The 15,658-nt window shown below is 31.4% G+C and overlaps 1 protein-coding gene across 2 annotated transcripts; it reads left to right on the forward strand.

Annotated features, from left to right (window-relative positions):
- The first annotated feature begins 1,699 nt into the window (after positions 1-1,699).
- On the forward strand, positions 1,700-5,610 carry LOC105118391 (scarecrow-like transcription factor PAT1). Of its 2 annotated transcripts, none has more exons than XM_011016333.1 (2): positions 1,700-2,025; positions 3,580-5,610. In XM_011016333.1, the coding sequence occupies exon 2, from the start codon at positions 3,771-3,773 to the stop codon at positions 5,370-5,372; it is 1,602 nt and encodes a 533-aa protein (XP_011014635.1). In that variant the 5' UTR covers positions 1,700-2,025; positions 3,580-3,770; the 3' UTR covers positions 5,373-5,610. The 2 variants fall into 2 exon arrangements, with proteins under 2 accessions (XP_011014635.1, XP_011014636.1); XM_011016334.1 differs by lacking the exon at positions 1,700-2,025 and adding an exon at positions 3,107-3,433.
- Positions 5,611-15,658: the final 10,048 nt, after the last annotated feature.

Genomic DNA, 15,658 nt, shown 5'->3' on the forward strand with positions numbered 1-15,658 from the left:
AAACAAAACCGTGAGGGTGATAAGGCCTAAAGTGGATAATATATGACAGGTTGGGTCGGGTTGTTACATTTAGTATCAGAGCCGATCTTACTGGCTATCCAATGTTGCCGACGAGGTCATCGAGCTCTTTAAAGGGGGTGGATTATAACATCCCACATCGGGGGGTGAGGAGTTAGCTGCCGGCCTTATTAGTAGTACCAATACTAACTTATCATGCGCATTTTAGAGCGTCAGACTTAGAAGTGAGCTCATGTTATCAGGAACATAACCGAGAGGACGGTAAAGCCCAAAACAGACAATATATAACAGGTTAAGCTGGACTGTTACATTTATATTAAATTTAAGATAAATCATAGATAAATAAATTTGTGGCACTAACCAGATATGAATATAAATAAAAAAAATTGTATTTTTTTATATTTTAAAAAGTATTTTTATTAATATTTTTAAGTTTTTTAATATAAAAATACTTTTTAAAAAAAACTTAATTTTTTCTTTGATTGAAAAGCAAATTTTATAATATAATCAAATATGAAAAAAAAACTAAAACTTGTTTTTCCAACAAATAACATAGCCTTTTATAAGAAAATATAATACTTGATCACTATTTGCCTTTTAATTTCATAGGCGCTTATGACACAACTATATTATACATCATGTAACTTTGAAAATAATTATATAACAACTATAATAGATATCAAAATCCATAATATTTTTATATCATATTCTGATGCATTATATAATGAGAATTATTTTAAGACTGAGATTTAAGTAATCTTACATTAACCTGTGCAATTAAATTTTGATTTTAATTAAATAAAAACAATAAGAGCTACATAATTGTAAATCCTAGCCATTTGATGCTATTAAATTTTATTTTTAATTATAGAGGAATAATTACTTGGTGAAAGAGACAATCATATTGTAAGATAATAATGATAATAATAATAATAAATGGAAGAATAAGTTAAAAAATTAAATTATGATTTGCAAGCCATTGGTTAAATATCTTATCTTATCTTCAAAGTGGGATCTAGCATACTTTCATAATAAATAAATGTAAATATTTTATAATTTAAAAGTTATTATTGGTGGTTATTTTTAAAATATTTTTTATAAAGAATTATATTAAAAAATTTACTTTTTATATAGTGAATATAATAAAAAATATTAACAAAATAATTTAATTTTTTTAATAAAAAATAACTTAAAACCAAACCTCGTGTCAGTGAAATTGCATTCAAAAGGCTGCTTCCTATTTTTCAAAATCATGTGTCATGATGATTGCAGATTTATGGCGTAACAAAGGCCATTAATCTTTTCTTTTTTATTCGATGATGCATAGAATAGAAAGAAAGAGAAGAAAAGGGGGAAGAAAAGTTGTACTTTTATCATGTGGTAATCAACAAGTAAAGCTGGGGTGTTATAACAGCAGTGTAAACCGTGTGGGTCCATGTCACACGTGGGGACTGTCTTTCTTTTCTACATAGAATTGGGAATAGAGAGACAAAAGGGAAGATAAATGCAGTTTCTATCGTAATTTATTTATTAATAAAGCATACATACTGATAAAACGCAGGAAACTTATTAATTTATTTTTAATTTCACGGTAAAAATTAATTTTTTTTAAAATAATTTTATAAACATACTCTTGTTTATTAGAATTCTCCGAGACTTTTGTATAGATACCTACCTGGTTTCTGACCATTGCTTCGATCTTTGACTATCTACTGATCAGATTGGATGTAGAATCCAATCAAAGGAAGGGAAAAAAAGAAGAAGATAATATAGAGGACAAAATCACCATTCCAGTGGCAGAAGTGTAATTCTGAGAGATTAAAAGGTTATACGCTGTTATAAATTCTGCGCCTGTCTGATTCTGTGGGAAGGAAACCGACAGACCATCTGCTTACACTGGCGATAACTTGTGTCTATACATATGGCTTTCGTTGGTGACTCAGAGAGGGAGGGAGGAAAGCAGGAGAGGAAGTCAAGCCTGTGAAAAGAAAGTGCAAATCTAAGAAGGTATGTATGCCAGCAATGAAAACCCATCAGAATTCTGATACCTCTTAAGCCCCACTATTCTATGATATCTCAATCTTGCTTCTTCTTCTTCTTTTTGATTTACGCGGAGCTGAAATTGCAGTTAAAAGTTTTTGTTTTTGAAAGTGGCTTAAAAGATGGATTTTCTTTTCTCGTTTTGCTTTGCTTTGATTTGTGTTACCCTTTTCTGCTGTCGTTTAATATTCTTCCTGTCTCCTACAAAGCAATATTTATTACATGAATTTGACTCTTTGTTATGGGAATTTCCTACTGACATGAGTTTGAATCTTTGTTATGGGAATTTCCTACTAACTTGCAGAGTGGGGAATTTGTTATTGATGCTAGAGTAAAGTATTTTAATTTAATTTCTTGAAAGTCAAATAAATTCACCATTGGTGGTCAAAGCTGCTAGAGTTTACCAGCCCCGGTCACGATTTTGTGCTTAAATGGATTACAGTTAGTATATTCTTGGCGATCTGTACTTCTGTGTTCCACTTTCATAAGAATTGGGAATATGAAGGTGGTTTTGAAAGTATTGTTCTTAAATTCGTTTTGGTTCTTCACCCCTGCAAATCTGAAATGCTTATATTCTTGCTTTGCTAGCAATAATGTACGTATTACTTTAAAACTCTTGTTTTTTTGTTTAACTGCTTGATCTGCTAGGATTTTGGTCTAAAAACTGCTCGAATAGTTTGGTGTCTGGATTTTTGTTAATAGGACTATGCATATCCCAAGAATATGTGTTAGAAATTATCTACTGCACTCAGTTATGCTATCTTTCTTGCTAAGATAGCTTTCCGATCCTGTTTTGGTATAAACAGGCTTTAACTTCTTGATGTAAATTTTTCTTTGGAATCTGTTTCACATGCAACTATTTGTGGTACAACCTTCAGAAATACTTCCAGATTGCTGAAATGATTGATGGTTTCCACCATCTCTCAGAAACTTTTGGAAATTCAAAGTCAGTTATTTATTCCTTCTAGTGTCCTCAAATTCTCTTCAAATATGGTCGGTTGGACTCCTTGATAGATATATGTCATCTATGCTTTTATGAGATGAGTCTACTCTGATGTTCTTAGAAGAAGATTGAGAAAAACTAGGATGTTGCTGTACCCTCTCCACCTGCGTTTCCTTTCCTGGGAGCAGGTTCAGGAAGACTATCATTGCCAAGATTTATTTCTTAGCATCAACTACCTTCCCTTCTTAAGAAAAGCTAATCACTCCTATCAAAAGACTGTTAACTAGCAATTTGAGTCAAACTAGTATAAAGTGGTAGTTGAATAGTGGAGGATATATTCGTTTTGCCCTGTGAAAAACTGAACCTGCAAGGACTTTGTTATGTAGCTAATCATGTTTTTGGTCCACAACCAAATAACTCCACTCCTTCATGGTATGCTTCTAGTATTTGTTGCACATGTACAGCTATTTGTGTAAACTTGATTTCTTCTTATCCGCCACTATGAGCACTATGATATGCGTTGCCCTTTTCTTTTAATCACATTTGCTACAACAGTTTTTTTTCTCAACTCTTTTCAGATTAGGCCAGTTTCTTGGTATGATATCAGTGCCTACAAGAATCTATTTGTTAGCTGAAAAATGATGATGGAATCATGCTATTCACTCTAAACAAGATTTGAGATTTGTCTAGATTCAAGAAAATTTGTATCAGAAAGGTTTCCTGGTATTGCTGTGAAGAGCTTTGTTGGCAACAAATTGGCTATTCTACAATGCAAACATCCCAGAAGAAAACAATTTCAGATGGGTCTCGTAGGTATGGTGACCAACCTATGCAATATCAGGAGTCCTATTGTTGGCCGCCCATCCAGAATATTGATGCAGGAAGTCAAGGGATGCACCTTTCACCTATGACTTTTGATCAAAACTGTACCCTAGAATCATCCTCTGAAACTAGTGCTTACCCAGTTCACAATTCTCCATCCACAGCTAGTTTCTCGCCAAATGAAAGTGTGGTTTCACAGCCAAATTCTCAGTCATATCCTTCAGATCTGCAGGATTCCTCTGAGAATGCTTGTGGTTCACCAACAAGTGAGTCTTATGTCACCCACAAGTTAAGAGAACTGGAAACTGCTATGCTGGGGCCTGATTCAGATAATCTTGACATGTACAACATGACTGCAATGCCTGGACCCAACCAGATTGTATCTGAGGCAGAGAAATGGAAGGTTTTGGTTGAGATGATGTCCAGAGGAGACTTGAAAGAAGCACTTTGCAGTTGTGCTCTAGCCATTGCAAATGGTGATATGTTCACGGTTGAATGGTTAATGTCAGAGTTACGCCAGATGGTGTCAGTTACTGGTGAGCCTATCCAACGTTTGGGAGCATACATGCTGGAAGGGCTTGTTGCAAGGTTGGCATCATCAGGAAGTTCTATCTACAATGCCCTGAGGTGTAAGGAGCCTGCTGGTGCTGATCTCCTTTCCTACATGCTTTTACTCTATGAAGCCTGCCCATACTTCAAGTTTGGGTATATGTCAGCAAATGGAGCAATTGCTGATGCAATGAAGGATGAAATTAGTGTCCATATAATTGATTTTCAAATTGCTCAAGGCAGCCAGTGGGTCACCTTAATCCAGGCTCTTGCAGCACGGCCTGGAGGACCCCCACGTATTCGGATTACAGGAATTGATGATTCCACATCAGCTTATGCCCGGGGAGGAGGACTTGATATAGTGGGGAAGAGACTGTTGAAGCTTGCTGAGTCATACAAGGTACCATTTGAGTTCCATACTGCTGGAGTTTCTGCTTCTGAAATTCAAATTGAAAATCTTGGAATTCAACCCGGGGAAGCTGTGGCAGTTAATTTTGCATTAACGCTCCACCACTTGCCAGATGAAAGTGTGGGCACTCAAAATCATCGGGACAGGTTATTGAGGCTGGTTAAATCCTTGTCTCCCAAGGTGGTAACTCTTGTTGAACAAGAATCTAATACTAATACAGTCCCTTTCTTTGCCCGATTTGTTGAGACACTAAACTATTATCTAGCTATCTTTGAATCAATTGATGTTACATTACCAAGAGAAAACAAGGAACGAATCAATGTTGAACAGCACTGTCTTGCTCGGGAGGTTGTTAATATTATAGCATGTGAGGGTGCTGAAAGAGTCGAACGCCATGAACCTCTTGGCAAGTGGAGATCTCGGTTTGAGATGGCTGGATTTACACCTTATCCACTAAGCTCCTTTGTCAATTCTACTATCAAGATTCTGCTGGAGAACTACTCGGAAAAGTATACTCTTGAAGAGAGAGATGGAGCTCTCTTTCTTGGCTGGATGAACCGACCTTTGGTTGCCTCTTGTGCATGGAGATGATACATGGATATCAGATTGACAAGTCTATTCTTCATATGGCAATTTGAGGTACAGGACCCTCTTTCATGTTGTTGTTTGTAGTTTAATAGCAAAGCAATGTTGTGATATCACGGATTAACCAGGAATAAACTTGCCCTGTTACAGTCTTTCCCAGATATTCTGTTGCTTAGCTTTGATCTCATTTTTGCATTGCATATTAGCTAAAGGTTGCAATACAAGAGAGTTGAGTTTTAATGAACCTATGCCAGCTACTGCTTAACTCGTGCATTGATAGTTTTCTAGTGCGTGAGTATCATGCTGTTATGCATTTGTTGTTGGCAGTGTTTAGTCAAACTAAGTATGGTTTAAGTACAAGAAATGACACCTAGAATGCATTTCTGAAATCACAGACAAAAACTATGACAAAGCAGGGAAGTACAGCACATGGATTTCTTACGATCACAGATTCTGGGTAGGAGTGCATCCCCTTCACTTCCACTGGAATCACACTGTTCTTATCCCATCCACCTTATCGATCACTGTCCCAGCAATTATCCTGTACACAGTTACAGGCTTACAGCCCTTTCCATTTTCTTTGAAAAGGGTAGCATGTTATCACAAAGTTCCTTGCTGCTTGTACTCAACCAAATCCTTTTGTTGTTGGTGTATTCTGTGTCAAAATTAGATTGAATTATTCTGCAGATACCTACAAGCAGGATCCCTTGGATTTTTTGCTGCAACAGGCATTGTTGTGCGACAGGATATTGCTGTGCCATAGAATAGCAAAAGCTCGTTTCCATCTACAATGCTTCTTGGATGTCTCTTCTGTTGCTCATACGCATGTTTTTTTAGTCTCCCTCTATTTCTCACAAACCTTTCCAGAATTTCTTTGGATTTCACCTCTAAGATTCTTTTCATCATCTGTAAGATGTTCCTTGCTGGATCTAATATTTAGCTCTGTTCAGAACGCAAAGAAAATCACCATGTTGTGGGATAAATCATTTTGAAGGATTTCTAGGATAGTAATAGGATCATGCATGTGAACGTAAAGGTGCACCTTGTAAGTATATAGAAACACAAATAATCGGAGCCGTAAAGAAACAATCAAATCGCAAGACCCCATACAGAGGCTATATGTTATCACGTGTGATCACACCGCAAAAGGAGACCAATTGTTTTCCCCCGGGTAGCTAGCTAGCACACAAGTGCCGTCTTTTCATTGCTTTGTCTCCCTTACCCTCTTTTCTTGGTTTTGAAATATTAGCAGTCGTGTGTATATAGTCAGCTAACAAAGAAGGAAAGACAGTGAAGCTACGTAATTTGCTCCCTCCATTATTAAAAGTGTTTGTCAACTGGTTTGTATGTAAAACGTGTTATTTATTCAAAGGAAATCAGATTGACTGCACTAAGGATATAATTAAAATTACAATCACATTAAATTTATTTTTTAAAAAAAACTACAAGGTATCGATAGTTTTTTCTGGAATCCACAGTGATTGCTTTTTTTTCTTTTATTATTGTTTTGGTAATTGAACTTTTTTCTCCTTGAATTGAGCCTTTTGTAGTTAAACTGGTAGCCAGTTGCCTTTGAATTGTTAAACAAGAGCCAATTTGAAAGAAAGCAGAATAAGGTGAAGAAAACAGGTACATGGATGGTTGTTTTAAAAGTGACGTGAAAAGTTCACTTTGGTTCTTTTACTTTTGAATCTCTAAATTTTTAGTCCCTGCATCTTTTGAAAATTCAATTTAGTCCAAAACTTTATTTGTCTTAGTTTTTAGTTCTTGTTTTGAGAGAGAGAGACAGAAAGAGAGTTAGTCATCATTTTTTAGTTGACATTGATCCTGACCATGAAAATAATTAATTTAGGTGTTAATAAGTCTCATTTGATGAAAATAAAATTTTATTGAAGATGTGGTTTGACATTTTCATCACATAAAAAGATATACCTGGGTATGAGAAGTTTTTTAAATCCAAGTTGATTTTGAATTTTAAGATTAATTCTAGATTTATGTAAAACCATAAACAAGTTTGTCAAAAATTTTATAATGTTTTTTAGATATTTCAGATAAAAAATAGTTCAAAAACTAAATTTATAAATAAAAAATATCTTTACTTTTATTTTTAAATAGGTGGGTATAGCCTCTTTTTAATGTTGTAGACACACAAGACTACACCCACACCCATGCCTAGCCACTTTTGTTTTATTTTTAAATTTTTATTTTTATTTTATTTTATTTTATATTTTGATCCATTCAAATAAATTGACAAAAAATAACTTGATTTTATATTTTGGGATATTGAAGTTTCAATTATTTTTAATGAAATCATACTTTACATATGTACATACGTGTGTGTCTATATATATATATAAAGTTAGGGTTCCTTTTATGTAGCTTTTTATAATTATTTGTTTTATATATTGTTTGATCTTGGCTCTCGATGATTGTTGATGATGTATGTTTTTACTATCTAATGGCTGCACCCTTTTGTCTTGCTAAATAAAAAAATCCATCCCGCGCGGGTGTGCTCGTGTCTTCCTAATTCCCATGCTTGGAAGTTGGAAGTTGGTAGTTGGTACCTGTCCCCCTTATTATGACTCTTTTTATCTTCAAAACATCTCGTTGTCCTAAATTAATAACCAACGAGTCATCAATTGGCACGTGTTTCGCTGCACGTCGCACTAACTTTCTGAGACCTTGCAATCAAATTCTTTTACGACTTGATTCCTTATGGTTGGTATGACCTTATGGTTGGTATGAAATAGAAAAATCAACTGAATTGGCTAACTCAAATATTTGAAACTTTAAATCGAATCAGATTCAATTTTTATTTAAATTAAACGGGTTTAATTTGGTAAAATTCAATTTTTTTATTATAAAACTAGAGAATTTAATCATAATAATATTAATAGGATTTTTTGAATTGTTTTTAATGGATTTATATTAAATTATACTTTTAGATTTTTTGGGCTAAGTTTATAGGCTTTTTAATCAAAATTCTTTAAAATTTTCTAATTTAGTTTGTTTTGTTATATGTTTTTAATCAAATTAATAGATTGATATTTTTTAATTTAATTTTCTTAATTAACCTTAAATATATATCATAACAATAAATTTAAAATGCTTCATATCTTGTTATCTTTAATATGCAAAAAAATAGACTATAAAAATCTAAATCAATGCAATATGCAATATGTATGATTAAATTTAAGCAACTCGAATTAAAAGAGGTTTTCACATTAGAAAAGTTAATATTTGAAAATTCAAACTGAATCAGATTGAATTCCTATTTAAACTGAACAGGTTTAGTTTGGTAAAATTTAGTTTTTTTTGTTATAAAACTAGAAAATTTAATCATAATAATATTAATGGGGTTTATTGAATTGTTTTTAATGGATTTATATTAAATTGTACTTTTAATTTTTTTTGGGCTAAGTTTATAGGCTTTTTAATCAAAATTCGTTAAAATTTTCTAATTTAGTTTAGTTTGTTATATGTTTTTAATCAAATTACTAGATTGATATTTTTTAAATTTAATTTTCTTAATTAACCTTAAATATATACCAGTAACAATAAATTTAAAATGCTTCATATCTTGCTATCTTTAATATGCAAAAAAAATAGACTATGAAAATCCAAATCAATGCAATATACAACATGTATGATTAAATTTAGGCACCTTAAATTAAAAGAGGTGTTCATATTAGAAAAGTTAATATTTGAAAATCCAAACCGAATCATATTGAATTCCTATTTAAATTGATCGGGTTTAGTTTGGTAAAATTCAATTTTTTTGTTATAAAACTAGAAAATTTAATCATAATAATATTAATGGGATTTTTTGAATTGTTTTTAATGGATTTATATTAAATTGTACTGTTAAATTTTTTTGGGCTAAGTTTATAGGCTTTTTAATTAAAATTCTTTAAAATTTTTTAATTTAGTTTAGTTTGTTATATGTTTTTAATCAAATTAATAGATTGATATTTTTTAATTTAATTTTCTTAATTAACCTTAAATATATACCAGTAACAATAAAATTAAAATGCTTCATATCTTGGTATCTTTAATATGCAAATAAATAGACTATGAAAATCCAAATTAATGCAATATGCAAAATGTATGATTAAATTTAGGCACCTCAAATTAAAAGAAGTGTTCATATTAGAAAAGTTTACATTAGCAAACAGATGTATTAGCAACCAACAATAAATTATCATAAATATTCAGTATAATTTGAAGAAAAAAAATCTAGCACCAGCACTTCTCAGCATCCAAAAATTTCATCAACAACAAAAGCTAAAAGATCTAGCAAGGATAATGCTATAAAAAAACACTAGCAAATTAGCAACATATTAGAGATTGACTATTAAAAGAGTTAATAATGCATAATTTTAAAGGGAATTAACAAAGAAAAGTAAATCAATTATCCAAAACAATTATATTTTAGGATTGCATTAACATCATTAATACTACTTATAATCAATTGAGATTTTCAACTTTTATCAAATTATAGAAAATCATAAATTAAAATGTTAGATTAACAATAAAAAAAATGATATTATGAAATAAATACACTTAAATTTGTAAGAGAAATTACCTGACTCAATCATCTTGAAATTTTCAATATAATCCATGAAAGTTCTTATGTTGATTAAAATTGGTGCTAAACATAACCAATTTGGACAACAAACAAGTGTTCGCACTATCGATAAAGATAAAGAGTTTCAAAATGGATCTAATATAGGACCGCCAATATTGAAGGCTGCTTCAAGAACAATCAAAGATACTGGGATAGCTAACCATCTAGGTAGTGGCCAAGTGGTAAGAACTTGGGATCAAGGGGTTTGCTCCCTCTGTGGTTTCAGGTTCGAGTCCTTGGTTGCTCATATGATGGCCACTGGAGGCTTACATGGTCGTTAACTTCAGGGCCCGTGGGATTAGTCGTGGTGCGCGCAAGCTGGCCCGGACACCCATGTTAATCTAAAAAAAAAGATACTGGGATAGCTAACATGTGTTGTGCAACCTTAGAAAAAATCTTGTATTTTGTAGTATTACACTTTCACCAACTTAAAATATGTAATTTAAAGTCATTAAGATCATCACAATTATCACCCAAATACCTATTAACCTCATTTTTTCTTTCTTCACCACCTTCTTCCTATAAATGTTTTTTAAATTGAAAAGTTAAGTCATCTAGCATTTCATTGATTGACATGACTAAAAGATTGATATCTTCTTCCAAGTGTAGGAGTGTTGAAGTAATAAATAACCCGGTAAAACCGGGATCGAACCATAAAGAGATTAATTGTATAAATTATAGATAACAATAATTCAATAACAACAATAACAACAACAATAATAACAATAGTAGTAGTAATAGCAGTAGTAGTAGTAGCAGTAATAGTAGTAGTAGTAATAATAATAATAACAACAAAGAAGAAGAAGAAGAAGTTGATGAGAACTTTGAGATGAAAGATTAATATAATGATTAAACAATGATAACAACAAATGTCAAGGTTAGAGGATCCACTAATGGTATGTCAAACAAGTATAATATAAACTCTTATTATTCAATTAGAAACCACACACAAAGGAGGTTCCAATCATATTACAAATTGTTAATATGATTACATTAGTTATCTTATTTGATTAATGTTAATACTTGAAAATGTTGTCAAGCATTCATGATTATAACTTATGTTAACAACAAATCAATTTTCTTTTATAGCTCAGGTGTTAGTTATACCATACAATATAGGCTATAATAGTGCCAAGTATTTGTTGTACCAAGTGTTATATAACATAAATCTAAATTAGTTATTTGATAAGCAAAGTATTAAAAAGTGAACAAGATAATAAATATAAAACATGTTAGTATCAAACATTAAAGTTCATGTTAAGTTTACATTATATTTATTCTTATATCATTAGTGTAACCTTTTCACCTTGACATAATAAACTTAACTAAACATAATGAAAGAAAAAAAATAAATAAACAAGATAAGAACGTAAATAAGATAAAATTTAACTAAGTAAAGGAAAGGAAAGGAAATGAAAGGTATAAATAAGATATTAATGAAAATAAAACTTAAGAATTACAAAAATACAAAGAGAGAAAGCAAAAGCATGATCTTGATCTGGAGACCAAGATGCCTAAATGCATGGCAAATGCCTCCTTTTATAGGCCAAAATTGGGAACTATTGATTTGATGACTAATTGATGAGTGGGTGGCCAACTCTTGACTTGATAACAATCATTATCTTCTCTTGTCTAACCAAAACATCATTGATAACGTTCAAATTGGAACCACTTGAAAACATGAAAGTTCTAGGAAATTATCTCATTTTTTCAGAAAAAAAAATAGAGGTTATTTGGACTTTTAGAACTTCAGATATGGGTCAAACACTAAACAGTGTTTGGGCTACAGGGCAGATTCAGACTTCTCTGTTGTTGCTACAATTTGAACTTGAAAGTGGCCTTTTAAAATCTTGGGCTCTGTATGAAAGTTGTAAGTCTATGTCTTACCTTTCCATCCATATAAAGTAGATCTAAATCCAAGATCTACAGCTTCAAATATGACCCAATTACCAAACAGTATTCTAGTTTGGATTACACTGACACCTCTTTTCTAAGTTTGACCATCTTTTTGTCCTTTCAATTTTAGTTCTTAAACTCATCAATCAATCCTTTTATTTATGTGATAGGCCTGTATTTAAAATAAACATTTACCATAAATTAAAGGTATCTTATATTATTAGATATGTTAGTATAAAACATGTTTTAGTTAAGGAGTTATTAATACTTCAAGTGCAAAATGATGATATAAAACCTTGAAAAAATGCACTTTTAATTACTAATCACTTCATGCTTTAGTTAAGGAGTTATTGATGCTTTAAGTGTAAAATGATGATATAAAACCTTGATAAAAATACACTTTTAAGTACTAATCGTACCCCCCAACTAGCTTATTACTAGTCCTTAGTAATCAAAGCGTTAAAATGAAAAAATAATTTGCAAATTCCTCATTCAACTTTTATTAATCTATCTAAATAAACAAACTCTCATTCATTTTATATATCTGATCACTACCTCTTAAACAAGATATTAATAAACCTTTCTTTTATGCTCAATATATCAACACATAGTTATGGGGCTTTACTTAGAAAAAAATAAAATTTTTGTTCTAATATTTAAGGTTAACTTTCTTGGGTTGTGATTTTTTTATTTTTTTAAATATATATACATGTAACTTAAAACACAATGTATTTTTAACCCTTGCAATGAGCTTTCGGCTAATGACTCTCAGACTAGTTAGGCTTAGGGATTACGTGTTGAGACACCCTTACAAGCTTAGTAACTCGGGTTATAGATACTGATACCTAGATAGTGCAATGTTTGATTCCCTCAAACTTTTCTCCTCAACCTATGTAATAAGCGTTGGGCTAATAGCTCCCAATTTAGTTGACTTTAGGGTATTAGGTGTTAAAACACCCTTTCGGGCTTAATTGCTTCGGTTAGGGAGGCTACGAAACCAAACTTATCTACATTTTTATTATCATTATTTTTTTTGCTCTTTTTTTTTTGTTTTTTTTTCAAATTATATACTATCTCTTTCCCTTAGTTGTTACCTTTAACAAAAGAATATAAATAATATAATAATCTAATATGCAACCCACAATCATATGTTAAGGTGTGCGAGAAAATTAAGGTTTAAGAATACATGTTAAATGAGTACATGAGCAAAATTAAGTGATAACAATGCGAGAGTTTGTAAACCTGAATATTTCAAGAAATATTATGATATACCTTGTTATGAATATTGCAAATAACCATTTAAAAATATTTATTAAGATACGTCTCAAGAGTCAATAAAAGTCCTCCTTACTCTGCCATCTTAGTAACAACAGTTTGTATATGGTTTATGAAAAAGAAAACACAGTTAGTTTTTTTTTTAATATCAACTATTACCCTCTCCCCCTAACCAAAATGAGATATTGTCCTCAATGTCCTAAGATCAAAAGATAGAGTATAGAAGACATCACCTGAAACACCGAATACTGACAAACCTGAAACACACTTAAACAAATTTAATAAACAACAAAACACAAATATTATGCTATTAAAAAAAAAAGACACAAGTTTTTACAAAGTAAGACTCAAATCGTAGTTGTGATTGTGGCTCACATCTTCCCCTGGTTTTACGTCCAAGAACGGCTTAAATGCCCTTTATGGGTCGGGGATAGGCTTTCCATCCAGTTTTTTAAAAAATTGGCAAACAAGGTCTTTTTTTAATCAGATTCCCATGACTATGTCGAGCATGTTCTTTATGGAATAATGGCTATAAATCATGTATTACATGATGCACATCTCTATTAGGACGTGTTTCAAAGACCCCTTATTCAGGTCATCCTTAATAAATAATATTTTATCTTCATGATTTATATGTACATTCTAAAGAATGACATTATGCATTGCAAGTTCATCTGGTAGATCGATGGCAGACTTTCAGTCATTTTGCATGACGTTTCTTTGCAAAAGTGCTTTTACCTATTCCAAGCATATGTGAAATGAAAGAATTGGAAGACTCACATGATAATCAGACCTTTGCTTCAATTAGCTAGTGAATCTCTTTAGGAATTCCATGATTCATTAACAACCTCAATCTTGCACACCTAGCATGGTAAATTTTTGTAATCGTATTTTGAGGCAAAGTGAGAAAATACTTTTTTAATTTTTCAAGAGTGCTGTCCATTTTTTAAGATGAGAAGTGGAAAAGAGATGCAAAAAGAAAAGAAGGAACAAGGAATTGAAAAAATATATACACAAATATCAGTTATCATGGGAAACTGAAAGAACCGACTTAAGAGTGACGGAGTACCGTTATCCGCCATTTAATCGGGGTGAGAGAGACTACCTAACCAAGAGTCACAAACAAAAAAAACATAAAAACAATGTGAGAAAAAAAAAATCAACCTTTATCTACAAGATTATTCAAAGCAGTGGATTCATTTTCACTAGAAAAATTATCAAAGTAAGCTTTCAAACGATGTCCATTTACTTTAAAAACATTATCATTCTTTGAATTCTCAATATCAAAGGCCCCATAAGGATACATATATTTCTCAATAAATGGACTGCTTCATTTTAATCTTAGCTCGCTAGGGAATAAATGGAGTCAAGAATTATAAAACAAAAATTTTTGACCAGTATCAACTTTTTGATAATTTTCACAAGTTTTGTAGAATGCATGTGTGTCCTTGAACATGATGGGCCAATAAAATTCATTTTGAAAGATTATTATAACTATCTTTTTTTTATGAGAAATGACTCCCACATGCTTTAGAATGACAAAGTTTAATGACATTACTTACCTCATTTTCAGGAATGCATCTTTGAAATAGTTGATCAGGACAATATTTGAATAAGTTAGGGTCATCCCTAAAAGTTCTTCACTTCGTTCAAAAATTTTTTTTTGTCTTGGGTACTCTGACATGACCTTACACAAGAAAGCTGAGACAATTGCCTACAACTTTCATGTTTGCAACTGGCTCCAGAAGATTGATGTCTTCTCCCAAGTGCAGGAGTGTTGAAGTAATAAATAACCTAGCAAGACCGGGGTCGAACCATAGGGAGGTTAATTGTACAAATTACAAATAGCAACAATAATAATAACAATAATAGTAGTGGTAATACTAATATTAATAGTAATAAGAATACTAATAATAATATTATTAATATTAATAGTAATAGTAGTATTAGTAATAGTAGTAATAGAAAAAGAAAAAGAAGAAGAAGAAGAAGTTAATAAGAACTTTGAGATAGAAAATTAACGTAAGGATTAAATAATGATAACAATAAATACCAATGTTAGAGGATCCACTAATTGTATGTCAAACAAATATAGTATAAACTCTTATTATTCAATTGAAAACCACACACAAAGGAGGTTCTAATTAGATTATAGATTGTTAACATGATTACATTAGTTATCTTATTCGATTAATGTTAATACTTGTAAATCTTGTCAGGCATTCATAATTATAACTCATGTTAACAACAAATCAAATTCTTTTCATAACTCAGATGTCGGTTATACCATACAATATAGGCTATGAGAGTGCCATGTATTTTTTGTACCAAGTGTTATGATTGTGCATCAAAAGTGTCATTAAGTCTCTTATTTTACATATGTATTTATTGTTTTTATTTGGTTGTTTTTATAATAATTGATGTGTTTTTTAGTAATGAAGTTGTTTTAATGTTTCGATAGGTTTTTGGAGCTTAAGTGAATTAATTCACAAAA

This window comes from Populus euphratica, unplaced genomic scaffold (genome assembly GCF_000495115.2).
Source record: "Populus euphratica unplaced genomic scaffold, PopEup_1.0 scaffold1894.1, whole genome shotgun sequence".
NCBI lineage: Eukaryota > Viridiplantae > Streptophyta > Magnoliopsida > Malpighiales > Salicaceae > Populus > Populus euphratica.